The sequence below is a fragment of the Patiria miniata genome, unplaced genomic scaffold (genome assembly GCF_015706575.1).
Source record: "Patiria miniata isolate m_02_andy unplaced genomic scaffold, ASM1570657v1 HiC_scaffold_22, whole genome shotgun sequence".
Taxonomy (NCBI): domain Eukaryota; kingdom Metazoa; phylum Echinodermata; class Asteroidea; order Valvatida; family Asterinidae; genus Patiria; species Patiria miniata.
Window position 1 is genome coordinate 14,500,350 of NW_024037061.1, and position 14,793 is coordinate 14,515,142.

A 14,793-nucleotide genomic window follows, 5' to 3' on the forward strand; every position below is an offset into this window, starting at 1 on the left:
CTAGTCGCGTGTCTTGTTTCACAAAAGTTATTTACAATTGGAATCGTATTTGTTTTACGTGTGAATATTTTTTAGGCTGATGGTATTGCACTTTTTTGGGGGTAAATAATATCATATTTCATAATCTATAATCTATATAATATTATATTTTATAATATCATATTATAAAACACCTTTTGCACGGTAAACGAGCACAATTCATGATGGAGTGCCCTTTAATTGCAACATACACATCTTTAAAAAAAAATAAAAAATAAAAAAAGGAAAAAAAAATATTAAACCTTACGAGTTTCGTGATAAATCAAATATATAGCAAAACAACAATGTCAGTTTTAAAAAACGATGTGGCCAATCCTCAACCAAAGAAAACATATGTCACCAGAAAAGGTTTGAGTTTCATTGTTTGCACACCTTGGGGTTACCTTCGTTTTGACCTCACTTGTCAAGATTCAGAAAACAAAGTAGTTTTTGGTTTTACTCGGAAGGTCTACCTAAACTAGACCAAACACTATGAGAGACTACTAAATAGGGGACAAACAAACAATAGAAACAATAGACATAAGTGGCTGAGACTAAGACACCGTGCCAGTAAAAAGCCCACCCGACAGAAGACAATGAAGACAGCAAAGATTAGTGGACGTCCGTAGAATTGGCATACCAAGAGAACGGGGAAGATCAATAAATGAAGCCCTTGTAATGAATAGGAAGAGCCAACCAGACAAACAAGTCTTTCATACTCAATTGGTATAAGTATCTGGTCACACCATCATGCTGTGATCGAACTTGGCCTGCTAAGGGGGTGTTTGTCATTGCCAGGTGGTAATTAACAATCCAAGGTGAACTAAGCTAATACTGACGTCACACCGATACCCCTAGGGGCTCTTCCGCACCAGACGGGTGTCTTTTACGGGCCATCGTAATGCAATAATAGGGTGTTTTCGTGAGTGAGGCAGAGGCGCCCCTTCATTTTCTTCACGTTCAAATAACGTCATTAACGGCTTGACCTAACACGGGCGATGCCGCATTAGCTTCACACAGACGGAACTTAACCAGTCGCACAAAACCGCATACCCGCGACGAACTGACTAAACACCACTGAGTGAATGATTTCCATTGCATTATACCGGCGCGGAATGGCAGGAGTACTTTTGTACTAAAGTGCGAAGAACTCCAGCTCGCCCAAGTCGAAATTGAATTTGGTTTGGTATTTCGAACGAAAGTTCATTGGGAATATTTGCATTGATAATGTTTAAACACGAGTATAAGGTCTCGAACGGGGGAAAAAGGAACTCCGTTGCAATCGGTCAGTTGTCATGTAGCCAACTATACACTCTAGAAACTCCCAGGTCCGATTTGACCCTGAATCTGGGTTCTATTAATTTGGACTGACACTTTCCGGATCAAAACTACACTTGTCCGGTTCAAAATGGCACTTTCCGGGTCAAAAGATACATTTCCGGGACAAAAATACACTTTTTCGGGTCAAGACGACGGTTCTGGGACTCATTTTCCAGGTAATTGTGACACGAAAAAGTGTTATTTTGACACGAAAAAGGTGTCCTTTTTACCCGTAAAGTTGTCATTTAGACTCGCTAAAGTATCAGGCCAAATAGAACCCAGATTGCGGGTCAAATCTGACCTGGGGTTTATTAGAGTGTACGTATGATTGATACCATTACAACTATACCTTGAATACACACTCCAATATACACGCTAGACTATTGTTGCCTAAAGATATCTCAAAAGAATTCCCGAGACTCTAGGAACACAACGGTCAACACAACAGAGGGCTAGGTCCCCTCCTGTTATACAAATGTATTTCTGAGATCTCCTCTTCGAATCCGTTTTAGAATTTTAGAAGAAAATTAGCTTCACTGTACAAGAACTTCCAGGAGTCAATGACTTGCCGCCTCAGTGTTAACTAAACACATTAATCTTCATGACGGTATCGTCTAATGCAGTCTCTCTGTGAAGCTTATTGCCTCCCATATATTTCCGCATCACAAACAATCCAACGTCTTCACCGTCACTCCAAAGAATTGTCAGCCCTTAATGCAGCTAAATTCGGGCTGGGTTTTTGTCTGATCGCGAGGGATGCTAATTCCATGATTTCTCTGCTTGATTCATCAATAATTGTTGTGACTCGTAATAGATGGGGTTTATGTTGACGATAAAAGCCATGCCAAGATCAAAGGCAATCGCTCCATCCAACTCAAAAGAGTTTTAGTTCGTTCACCTGCGATAATCACATTATATTGTTGGCGTACGTCTTGCAGATGGGGTCAATGATTGATGTGATGATGCGGCTGATTTTTAATGTTCAGTGGAGTTTTGGTCAAGCTATTACTGAGGCTTAGCTTCAACGTCTTCGCATCGCAAATTTTTATTCTCATAGGACGTACAATAGTTTTTTTTTAAAGCGAAGTCAGAAGTATAGCCTACATGCCTTTATTCATAAGAAAATCTACATTTTGATAAACACCTATACATTTTAAAGCTGGAAACAGCTTTAACATTCAACATTTTCTCCGTTTGACTATTTCAATACAATGAAAACGTTGTAAAAGGGATTTCCCAGTAAAATGAGGCGCTTACTTTTAAAAACATTTTTCAGTTGAAAAAAAAATAGCAAAGATAGAATAGACATTTTACTAAGATTAGTGTGTCTATGCATTGTATTGACGAATGTAAGCTCATTTTGAGTGAAAATCCCCTTCAATTAACGAAGGCTTATTGTTTAGACGAAATACCGTGTGCGAAACCTTCCAAATCGCGCGCCAATGACCGCTGGTGACTCTCTCGCTAAATAATCCCCATGAATCTCGCGCCAGGATTTGATTCCAACGGCGTTAATTGTCGTCGTTTTTAATTGAAGTGCTGCAATCTATCCCCATGCTCAATCAGGCGATGCCAGTCTGGCACGGCCCGAGTGCCTGAGAGAGCCGGAGGTTGTATCGTTTCAGAATTTCGCTTCTAATGTGTGTTGTTATTTCTCAATCGTCGCACTCGCAGGTGCTCACCGATAATCTCCAATACTTCCCTCGAGTTATCACCTGCGCGCAGATGATGTAACAAAATAATGATGGATTTCGTGTTCCCAGTACATCGGCGCAAATACGTGCCTTGCATGTCGCATGACTTGTCAGTGCGTCTACGCCAAAAAAAACTAGGGGACTGTTGGCGTCAGAAACATTGTTATTTCAAAATTACTCTCAAATAATAATAATTATCTGTAAATTTGCACACAGCTATAGCACATTCCAATGCCATCAATGAGGCAAGGCTACTAAATTCCCTTTTCGCAAAGAAAAAATATCATATTTATCATACCAAAATATGCCCCAATATCCATTAATTGGAAATATAATTTACTTTTTCACACCACTGGAAACTCTTTTTTTTTTACAGGCCAAATAGTGTCGCAAAATCATGACGGTGTGTGGTTTCATCATTATTGTGTCTTATGGGAAAATCAAAATTTGTCGTTATTGGGAGGCACCAAGATAATATCCTATTATCTTGTGAACAAATCATGAATGGTCATTGTGAGCAGGATGACTTTTTGTTTAAACATTAAATCTGAATTCGCCAAATTTGTGCCTCCTCTTGCTTTATAAAGATAACTACGCAAGTGACAAGTCAAAATGAATGTATATGCAAAGAATAACTACCATTTTATCTTGTGTTCAAATTAAAATTGACATTGCAAGTACATGTACCTCAATGCTGGTTTTTTTCTGTCTAAATTTCAATGTTGACTTATGCCCGTATGGTTTCCCGTATCTCACCCCTGCAGCGTGTGATGGATCACTAGAGGAGAGCAAGCTGCTGACTGATCTGACCCTCAACTACAATTTCTCGGTGCGGCCGGTCAAGAACGACTCCGTCCCTCTCAAGGTCTACATGGGATTATCCATCTCCCAGATCATCGATGTGGTAAGTGTTGGGATGAACATGGGATTAAGCTCAGGTGCCAAAGGGGAAGGGTTGGATTATGGTTTGTTAACTTTCCAAATTCATAAGTGATCCCTGTCCAGAATCACTCCGTCCCGTTCGAGGTCTACATGGGATTATCCATCTCCCAGATCATCGATGTGGTAAGTGATGGGATGAACATGGGATTAAGCTCAGGTGCTAAAGGGGAAGGGTTGGATTATGGTTTTTTAACTTTCCAAATTCATAAGTGATCCCTGTCCAGAATGGCAGAATCACTCCGTGCCGCTGAAGGTCCACATGGTATTATTCATCTCCCAGATCATCGATGTGGTAAGTGATGGGATGAACATGGGATTAAGCTCAGGTGCCAAAGGGGAAGGGTTGGATTATGGTTTGTTAACTTTCCAAATTCATAAGTGATCCCTGTCCAGAATGGCAGAATCACCCCGTCCCGCTGGAGGTCCACATGGTATTATTCATCTCACAGATCATTGATGTGGTAGGCCTAAGTGATGGGATTGACATGGTATTCACGGCTGGTTCGAAAAATCAGATTGGGATTATTTTTTTTTTGGGGGGGGGGATTGGCCAGTAGCGTATCCAGCTTTTGATGTCAGGGGGGCAACCGCACATCCGCGCCGAAATAAATCGGGGGGGGGGGGGGGGGCTGGTACCCATCTTCCAAATGGGGGCGCTCTTCAAAACTGACCATTATACACACTGGAAAATATATGCCAATTTTCACGGCGCATTGCAATGGTTTTTGAGCTGGTTTTCTTTTTTGGGGTTCTTGTCAAAACTCTCTAACCATTTATGTAAATACTTACTAAACAAATAGTTTTCCAAAACTATCGGCGGGGGTGAGGGCAAGGTGCCCCCTGTCCCCCTCTGGATACGCCACTGGGCGTGGCTAGAAAGTTAACAAAGAGCCAGATCTGAATATGGTGTCGCTGTTAGAGGGGGCATAAGTGGTTGTTGAAGGGGAGGTGGTGGGGAACCAATGCGGCTTAAGTAGAGAGGGGAGGTTTTAGCCCCCCCCCCCCACCCCACCCCAACCACCACCACCCCCACCATCAGCTCCTCCCCCGGACTCACCACAATATTTAAGAACATAATAGTCGAACTCAGTTTTATATACTACAAATTCATCAGAATAATTGATTCAATGTGATTATGCGTCAAAGTTAACACCCTATGAAAACAAGTAACACAAATGTTCCCCTCTAGTGTGCTGGCTTCCTTCTTCAAGTTCCGCTGCATGTCAGATACAATATAATTCTCAAGCTCCGTGCAACCTGTCACTATTTATACGACATAATTTAACGTCGGGGATGTAAATTTAAAATAGTGTCTTGCCCTTCATCAACGTTGGATGCGGTACCACGCCCTCTATCAGATTCGAACCAGCCCCAAGCTCGGTGATCAATTGGTAAGACGTTTGCGCTTTTAGCAAGAGGCCGTGGGTTCGAGTTCGAGTATTTTTTTTTCTCTCGCATGCCCTCGGGCTACTCTGAGGATACAGTGTTTATGAAATTAACAATTCATCGGAATTTAAATGATCGATGTGTGTCTCAGTTCACATCGACCTTTTAGTAATAAGTAGCATCCATGTTGTCCTCTTCCGCATATTGGCTTTCTACTTTAAAACTTCTGCTGCCGGATACAAGATAAATCTGAAGTCGCGGTTTTGCACTTCTGTTATTAGGTACGTGTTTAAAGGTTGCGCGCCTAGCCGCAGGTGTTTGATCAATTAATTATTCAACTCCTTCGATTCTGCCCAATATGCGTGGATGTTCGAGCAGAAAGAAGGGAGATGGTTTCCTGTTTAGACCTCCGCTGTGGCATTATCTACAAGGAGACATTCAATCTGTTACCCACGCTTGAGTACAGCCGATGTAGATGGGAGAATGACCCTCAATCATGAAATTCATAGATGCCTCTGTCTAAGTTTACTGTCAGTGGTGCGTTTTCACAATAATTGTGGTTGTGAAATCTAAAACTTAAAGGCATATTGTAATAATTCGCTTTTATCCCAAAAGAACCTACCGAATTATTATCATCACAAAGCTTACTTGGAGTAAATATCGTACTGGTACTAAACACCCCGTGAAATTGTTCCCCATGGCTTGCTGTCATAAAGAGGAAATCAAGAAATGTAGGCGATTGCACTGTGTCCTCGAAAAGTTTAGGTTTTGAACATGCTTCTTTGCATTTTCAGTGGCGCTCTTGGAAACGAACATGCATGTAAAGCAAATGATCTGCCTATAACAAGTTATTAGGAAAACACTAAGTTTTTATCTACATCGATACTCAGTGACGAATGTTGAAGCACTATCCTTTGATTGTGCTTTAGGTATCTGTTTTAATTTAAGACCTATACGGAGTTGTATATACAGCAAAATCCTCAAGAGTCTCCTCAAGTCATCACAAGTCAATTACAAGCCTCTCACACGTCAGCAAGTCTCAATTCCCAAGCAACCTTAATTCCAATTTGACGCGTGGAGGAGTTTTGATTTGATTTGTAATTCATTTGTCTCAGACTTAACTGCAACTCTGCTTGCCGATTCGTCTTGAAAGTGCGTTCAATATCAGGTTGGCGTATTGGTTCTTTCCTCGCCTTCCACCGATGTGACCCAGGTTCGAACCCCGCCTGGGCCAAAATGTGGATTGGGTTTTCATTCCCTGCCTGATTCCGTGGGTTTTCCTCCGAATATTCTTTTGGGGTTTTCCTCCCACCTCTAAAGCTTTAAGTTCTTCTCATTGTCTTCTCTCCACTAGGTTTCTTCAGGCTTGCGAGCTACAGTGCCTAGGGCGCTTTTGAGGAATCCTTGGTTTCATTATCAGAAATGATTAATAATAATAATAATAACTTTACATGGGAGCAAAGAACTGTTACGGATAAATTATTAAGATCTTAAAGATTGGTTTTACGATGAAATGAGCATGGGACGTTAGGAAGCCTTAAGAAAAGATAACTTCGATTCAAGTTGCAAGATGTGTTCACGAGACACGAGTGATTCTAAAGGCACACATGCAACTTACCCTCAGAGTTAAACATCTCTTAATGTGTTTCTTTCTCTGTCTGCCCCTCTCTACCCGCCAACCTTTCCCGTTTACCTTTTACCTAATTCCAGATCTTTCACTCATCCCCTCTCCAAAAAAAAGAAAAAAAGAAATTGCTTGAATCAAGAACGAATGATGCTACGAGAGCCCATGTGCCCTCCCTGCCCTTCTCAGCCCGAGTACGCGGGCCTCAATTACTGCTCCTTTACTCGTAATCTCCCTCAAGAGATTAAAGCGGCCAGTTTGTATCTGAAATTAAAACACACTTGTCTAGCTCAACCGCCTTTTGATCCTCTAGTGTATTATTCCACACGGACAGCTCCTTGCACCCTCCGCTAGCTCGCGTCGGGGAGGCAGGAACGAGCCAACCGTCGGTAAATTCCTCTGCATAGATTTTCACCCCAGGACATATTTTTGTTCTCCTTCTTCCGAGTCTGAGTTTTTGCATTGTCTCGTAATGCCTAATCGCCAATCCATCTTTCGTTTTGGCTGCTGTAATCGTGGGAAGGCATCGCACTGCTGTGGTATCGAGCAAGACGTTACAGATCTAACTGACCCAGGAAAAGGACATGTGGCACGATATAGTTTTTAACTGTTTAGGCCTATACCATTGAAACGGAAATTGGAAGCCTCACAACACAATTTTCGCTTCTTATGTGAACGTCTTATTACCATGGACGCGTCTGCAAGTTTTACCAAGTGTACTTAACCAATTAATCTAAAATTGAAGTAATTATTTTTCTCATAACTTTACAATATTTTTTAAACCTCGTATAGATCAAATTGCTTCTTGTTTATTCACCATGAACCAATTCGTATTTTATATCGACCGCCCAAGAACAAACTGTGTCAGAAATATAGAAAACTTGCGAGATAAGAATCGCGTCAACGCAGCTTGTGACATATTGTCCAATAGTTACATGATATACAAATGGACGCGGAACATGCAAAATCTAAAGCCCGGTTCATACTTCACGCGAAAGCGAAGCGAAATTCGTGACGTCAACAATACATTTGATGCGCGTCCACCATTGTTGACGACATGAATTACGCTTCGCACATGCTTTCGCGTGAAGCATGAAACGGGCTTAAGACAAACAAAACTTAACGTAAAAATGCCATATGTTTGTCGAAGGGGCGTGGCTAACTCGCAAACGGCGATACGTTAGTTAATACAGTTTGTCGGAAGCCCCGTATTCTCGCAAAATCTCGCATGTCTTATTTTAAAGCAGCTGACCCACTGAACGATTCCAACATTGCCATTCGAAATCATTCTGAAAAGCCTCAAAAGGCGCAAATGTCTTATTTTTGAGGGAACACAAGGAAGGCTATAATTAAAGTCTCGGTCTGCGTGCAGCTGAATCCACATTCTTGGTTCACTGGCCAACATCATGACTCTCTTGAGCGAAAGTGATTATGAGCTGAGACAATACGGAGCCACTCGTCCGTGTCTACAGGCGTTGGAAATGTTCTCATGCAACCATGCTCTGCAATCACTCTCATCAACAAATGTCGGTGATTACTAGTACGTGATCATGCCTAAATCTGATATGGTATCTTGCACCATCTTGACTTTCTCTTCATCGTTCTGTTGTCGTGAATGTCGCACTACATGTAAAGGTAAAGGTAAAGGCCCCATAGCCATTACTGGCCGTAGGGGCAGTGGGATGTTAGAAGTCCACTGTGTCTAGGGCGCGGCATATGAGTGGCGGTGCCCAGTCCTCTCCTCTCGCCGTTTTACCTTCCCTGAACGAATCAGGTACCAATTTTACTGTTGGGTCGTCAGAAAGAGTTGTCCAGTTTTTGTTCCGAATGGGATTCGAACCGCCAACCTTCCACTCCGTAGCTCCACGCTCTAACCGCTCGGCTACGAGGCCTCTCCGCGGCTGCATGTCATGAAACTTAATATCATTAACGTCAAATTGTAATAAACTAGCGGTCAGGTTTTTGCGCTTTGGTAACTTTACGCGCCTTTAAACGCCGAAGCATTTCGATGACCAAAGATACTTTTGAATTGTCTAGACAGAAGCTTTATACACGTACAATATGTGGGGAAAATCACTCAATATTTACTGGTTTGACCAGGGGTGAACTGAAACGAAATACGTCTTTATGCCAAATTGGTGGGATCAAATGACGGAGTTATAGATATTTTCCCGAAATCTATATCTTAATCCTTTTCGAGTTTCATTTGCGTTTTTTGGTTCAGATTTCCGAAGCGGTTTGGTCGGAAATTGAATCTGGGGATAAAAGAAGTCGTTGCTGAGGATAACAGAAGTCGTTTGTGGGGATAACATATCCTAGTAATTGTAACGGAAATCGTCTATTCATATGCTTTATGTGTGTGCCCGGGTTTGTTTTTGCATTCAATAAGGGACGTTGAACAATGGAGGACATTAAGGTCCACAGTTCCCGAATGTCCACAATAATTGACGATCGTGTACAAAACATATGGGAGGTCTTCCTAAAAAGTTATGGTACAATAAAAGAGGGACAATAGGGGATCCACGATTTAAGGTGTTTACACACTGGTGTGAGCACCCATGCGTGTTTATGGTGTAAATCGAGGAGACACACCTGCAACATCATCGATGAATCGAGGACAGAAACCGAATCGAGGACTCCTCGGTTGAAAAACGTGTACAAGACCAATGAGAGCTGTTGCGAAAAATTTAGTACAAACAAAGGAAAAGGGAAGAGGAACAAAAGAAAATCCTCGATTTACACCATAAACAAACGTGCTAGAAAGAGTGGCTGTTTTTCTAGATATCTCTGCACACATTTCTAAGCTTGAGTAACTTTGGCAACTTTGTCCATCTTTTCGAATCAGTGAACTTGAAACCCTGCGGTGACTGACACAGGTTATAGGCCTACTTTCCGGGATGCTTAGCCGACCTACATGATACAATTATGTTTCCGTGTCGCCGCAAATTATAGAACGGTTTTGGAGGATCCCGTTGCTTCGGGGGGAGACTGCAAGTACCCCTCTTCAGTGGCGCTCGAGTTACGGGAAGGCTGTTCAGCTTTTGCTCCGCGTTATTGGCTCATCGGGAAAAAAACCTGCCGAACTGTCTAACCGAATTAGCACTTATGGTCGTAAAAACCTGTATTAAAACTCATCGTAGGTTGAGGATTAGGAATTCGGCGGGCCTGCTGCAATGCAACTCAATAGCCGCGCCCTTAATCCAATCATAAAGTGTAACATGACGGTTGGGCGGCCCTTTCATGGGGGGATATGTCACTTGATTTGGTTGGTCCAGTTATGATTGATGATCAGATACTCCGGGCAACTGTCAAATTCATATTATGCGGCCAGTGGCTCCACTTTCCAGCGAGCATCCCAGTAATTCCAATGTTTTCAGGAATGTCCACGGCATGTTTACCACAGAACACTTCTATATGTTTGTGTAACCATTACTGTGAGTATTCTGTTGTAAGCTTCGCAAAGTAATTCGGAAGTGCAACTTCCTTTTCTGACGGAAGATGTGATTAATTTTGTTTGTTGTTGTGAAATAAATATTTTTTTTTTCAAACTTACGAACGGATTACTGCTTGAGCTACTGAAAAATTTGATTCACTTTTTTTCAAAAAAAAAAAATCCATGCGGCTTCATGTCGTCCATATGTTTTGTTGCTGATATATACAAGTATGCAAGAAAACATACTCCGAAGGCAACAACTTACGCAAGTGTCCGTGTCGATTTTGCGGGAAACTCCATGGCAACCGAGGAAGACCGAAAAACGCCCTCCAGGGGACATCACGTCGATATCAGCCAAAATCGAACATCACTCGGATAGGTTTATACTATGTTACAGAGACACACACAAAAAGAAAGAAAGAGAACAAGGAGAAAAGAATCAGGGCAACGAAGGGGAGGAAATTGGGATGGGAAGAAGGAGGAAAGGAATGGATTGGGGAGGATGGATGCAAGAATGTGGCGGTCTTTCGTCGTCTGACGCCAGTGTGAGGGTTGCTCATGTGCCGTAAATTGATTTTTCCCGCCTTTCTTGTGTCCTTTGCGATTGCCCGCGGTTTTCTGTCTAGTCTCTCTCTTTTTAGTTTTAAAGAAGTGGCGAATGCAGTGTAATTCGAACGCAACATCCGGGATTAGTTTTCTCTAGAATGATTCAGTATTTTTTTGACAGTCTTTAACAGGTGAAGCTGCTTAATGCTGTCTGCTGCATTGTAAGTGTTGACAAAATTCGACGAGAAAACACATGACTTGATGTCGATGAAAATTATAAGATTGTGAATAAGATTGGTATAAACCTCATTTTCACAGACCAAGTTTATATTGAGATCATTCTGGTTTTCAAATAACGTTTGTCGTCATTTTGAACACTTTAAGTCCAAGAATGAACCCTTTTGGTCCGCTAAGCTTTGGCAAATTAAAAAATAAAAGTAAAGCATTATGCGTATACGTTTGGCTAAAGATGCAAGAAGAAAATAACAAAAAAAACATTTGCCCTTCGTGCAGGGGCGGATCTAGCTTTCAGGAAACGCATGGGGAGGGGGGGGGGTTGATATTTGAGTGATGGCGTGCCCCTGCTATGGGGGCCGGGGGCATTCCCCCTCCCCTATTTGAAAGGAATTGAGAATTAATTTAGAAACTTTGAGTCAAATTAATTTTTTTTGCCCCATTTTACAAGTATCATACAACATTTCAGCTACTGTCAGGAATGTTGATTTTACAAGAAAACTTTATGTCAGGGTGCCGCATTCATATAAGAAATTAAGCACGAAGTACACATTCCATATTACACTTGTAATTTTGTAATTGAGTATGGATGTAAAATTAAAGCAAATCGTTTTAGAGAGGTACTTTGGCAGAATGAAACTGCACATTCATCATTTACAAGTGGAAACAGATGACCTGCACAGTAAAGCTCTCACAAGCGTTGCCATAAGAAACACAGAGATCCTATCACAATCCCCACGACAAACAGAGATTGGTTTATGGCAATGCCGGTCTTTTCCCTTTTCCCGTGTGAATACAACCAGACTGCCCGGCTAATAGCCCTCTTTTCCCCTGCCTTTCCCGGTACTTCTTAACCTTTACGGTGTCAAATCGTATCCCGAGAATTAGCCATTTGCCTGAAGCCGACAGAGGCGAGAAACACCGACCATTGGGTATTACTCGTTAATGGTGATCCTGCCTGCTCGGCGCACCGTGGGAGGGTCGAGATGCAACTCACGCGGGTCCTGTGGAGTCAAACAGCTTAGAAAAAAAACTACTGGCTGGTTTTTAGCAAAGCATTTGCAACTATAAATGGTTGGAAATGTAACGATGTCTTTAGGCAATCCATCGGCTAAATGCATTCGCTGATACTTGGAACATGTAACGCCAAGACATCTCTTCAATTTCCGCATATCCCCTGGTATTTATGACCACAAGCTGTTTCTATCATCTTACTGGGAAGGATAGACGAATTTGTTAATCACTTTAGTTTAACGCATAGAATACTAAGTATTTTTCATTGCGAACGGAATCACCTTAAAAGTTGCACTGAAGTGCCTTCTTCAAACGTGTTTCTTTAACCTCTAAATATTTTATCATGCAAGCAGTTATGACAAAAGTACGCATATCGCAAATATTTAACGATACAGGCTCGCTATGTTTATACTTGTTTTCAACACTCATTAAGCGCTTGATTTTTGTTTTGAGAGAACCCATGCGTTTCAGGGAACCACGCATGATCAGTTGTGATAAAATGACCTATCCTGCTGTACCAGCATGCGTTCTTGGTTACCCACGCTGCGCCAATTGGGAATCCGCGGCGTGCCGAGCAGAAACTATCCACCCTATTTTTATGTTCGCTTCTTGTATACTGCGTGTATACGAGTCATATATAAATGTTGTATTACTCATAGACATGCCATAACATAGACAACTGGTATGACAAGACGACATGACCTTTACGGAGAATGCCTGCTGCTGACTGGGGCGCTCACGCGCTATAACGAGACAATGTCATTGGGTGACCAGGGCGTGCTCATTATGGAAACCTATCAGCTGTGCTTATAATTAAGTCTGACCTCTGACATTTTGAAGGATTAACGCCAGACTCTCAACCCGGCCTACGTTGTCTTTTTTTCCTTTTACTTTAACGGCTCGGATTTCATTCTCTATAGAACGTTTGTCCCTCACAGCGTTAGAGCAGTTTTTTTACTGTTTGGTATAGACGGATCCGGGCACATGATGACTGTACACTCACAAGGCCCCCATCAATGGAGAAACTATTGTGCATGCTATTGTACCAAGCATTTGCCCCCTGACGAATTGTCCGAACAATAGCTAGCACAATGCTTTCGCCATTGAAGGGGGCCTCCGGGATATATTTGATAGCGTGCTCGCATTGGTCTTTAACTCACGCAGAGAATAGAAGATTAACAGTCAAAGTTGAGTTGCTATGGTGGCCCTGAAGGGACATCGCAAATTGTGCATATTGACGTCAATATTCACGATTTGCGATGTCCCTTCAGAGCCACCATCAGTTGCAAATGTCACCTGGTGAATTCCTCATTTAAGTGTCCGTTCCTTGAGTTAAAGTTACAGTCTGTATCGGTTCATCATTCACAAAACTCAAAACCTTTGCAAACGGACGTCTAGAGGATCTCGTATATGTGTTGTATTAGATGTGCCACAGCAATCTGAATTACCTTTCAGCAAGACAGTTTGGTAAGAATGTCTTCAAAGTGTTTGTTTTTGCTTCAGACCGGATCCCACCAAATGGAGTTTAGAAACCCCTATTAGGAATGTTATATTATGTATTAAAAGACTTCATGTAGGTTTATATTTGTTCCTTTATCATATACAACATCCTGCTGAGTGTGGACATATAAATATCATAGATGGACGGATCCGCAGTTCCAAACGATTCTCAATTATCAAGATAACTTTTTGCCTTTGAGAGGATCAGTTGCGTACACATTCGTTGCAAAAGCTATCCAATGAGACTAGTTTGTCAGTACTTGAAAAAAATACAAAGGACATTTTCAAAAGATGTTTTTTTTTCATCAATGGCTGCATAGTCGTCTTTGTATAACGACTTCCGATCTCGATCTCGTTGGTTCCAATCGTGATACTGGCGAGAGTGTTTGACTTTGGTCACTTCATCTCGCCACTCGCCTCCATCAAGCCAAATCCGGATGTCTGTTGATTGTTTCTTTCTCACTGTGTCATCTTGTCATTCTTGCCAGACACCTTACAGATGCCTGCCCTCATCCGTATCTCGGTCGTCAGGTGACACTAAGTCATCTGGCGGTATTTGCAGAGACGCACTCACCTCTTTGCAGAGCAAACACGGAGGTCAAGCCGAAGTGACAGTGATATCTCAACACCTTCTCCGCCGCGTTTGAGCTGTGTGTGTCCAGCTTCCAGCCATCGAGTGCGCGCATGAACAAGCTGGGCGCGCTTTTTTACGCGCGCAACGGACCAATGGTGGGAGCGGGTTACGCAGTTACGTCACACTATTTGCGCATGGGAGCGTCTGCTCATACACGGCGGGAGTTGACGGTCCGAAACGCGGGCTGGCGATTCTGTCGTCATCGTCATGTGTTTCTTTCTTTATTATTGGTTAATCCCCCCTCTTTATTGACACCATCTACTCGATAGGTTTTGCCGCCAATGGGCTCTGGCAAACATCCATCTGGCTCGCTGGTCGACCGCTGGGAACCGGCACATCGCCTCGTTATGGGCCGGCATGGCATTCTCTGCATTGTAGAATCAGCAGTGCCGAGGTTTGGCTTGTCAGTCAATGCCAAATGATGCGGGCTGTTCTCAAATTGTCTGTG

The 14,793-nt window shown here is 42.4% G+C and overlaps 1 protein-coding gene across 1 annotated transcript in view; it reads left to right on the forward strand.

Moving 5' to 3' along the window:
• LOC119729964 (neuronal acetylcholine receptor subunit alpha-3-like) overlaps positions 1-14,793 on the forward strand; it is a 31,104-nt gene that overhangs the window by 10,233 nt on the left and 6,078 nt on the right. The window contains exon 2 of the mRNA XM_038202757.1: positions 3,797-3,936. Within this exon, the coding sequence (XP_038058685.1) occupies positions 3,797-3,936 (140 nt within the window). The remainder of the gene's footprint in view (positions 1-3,796; positions 3,937-14,793) is intronic.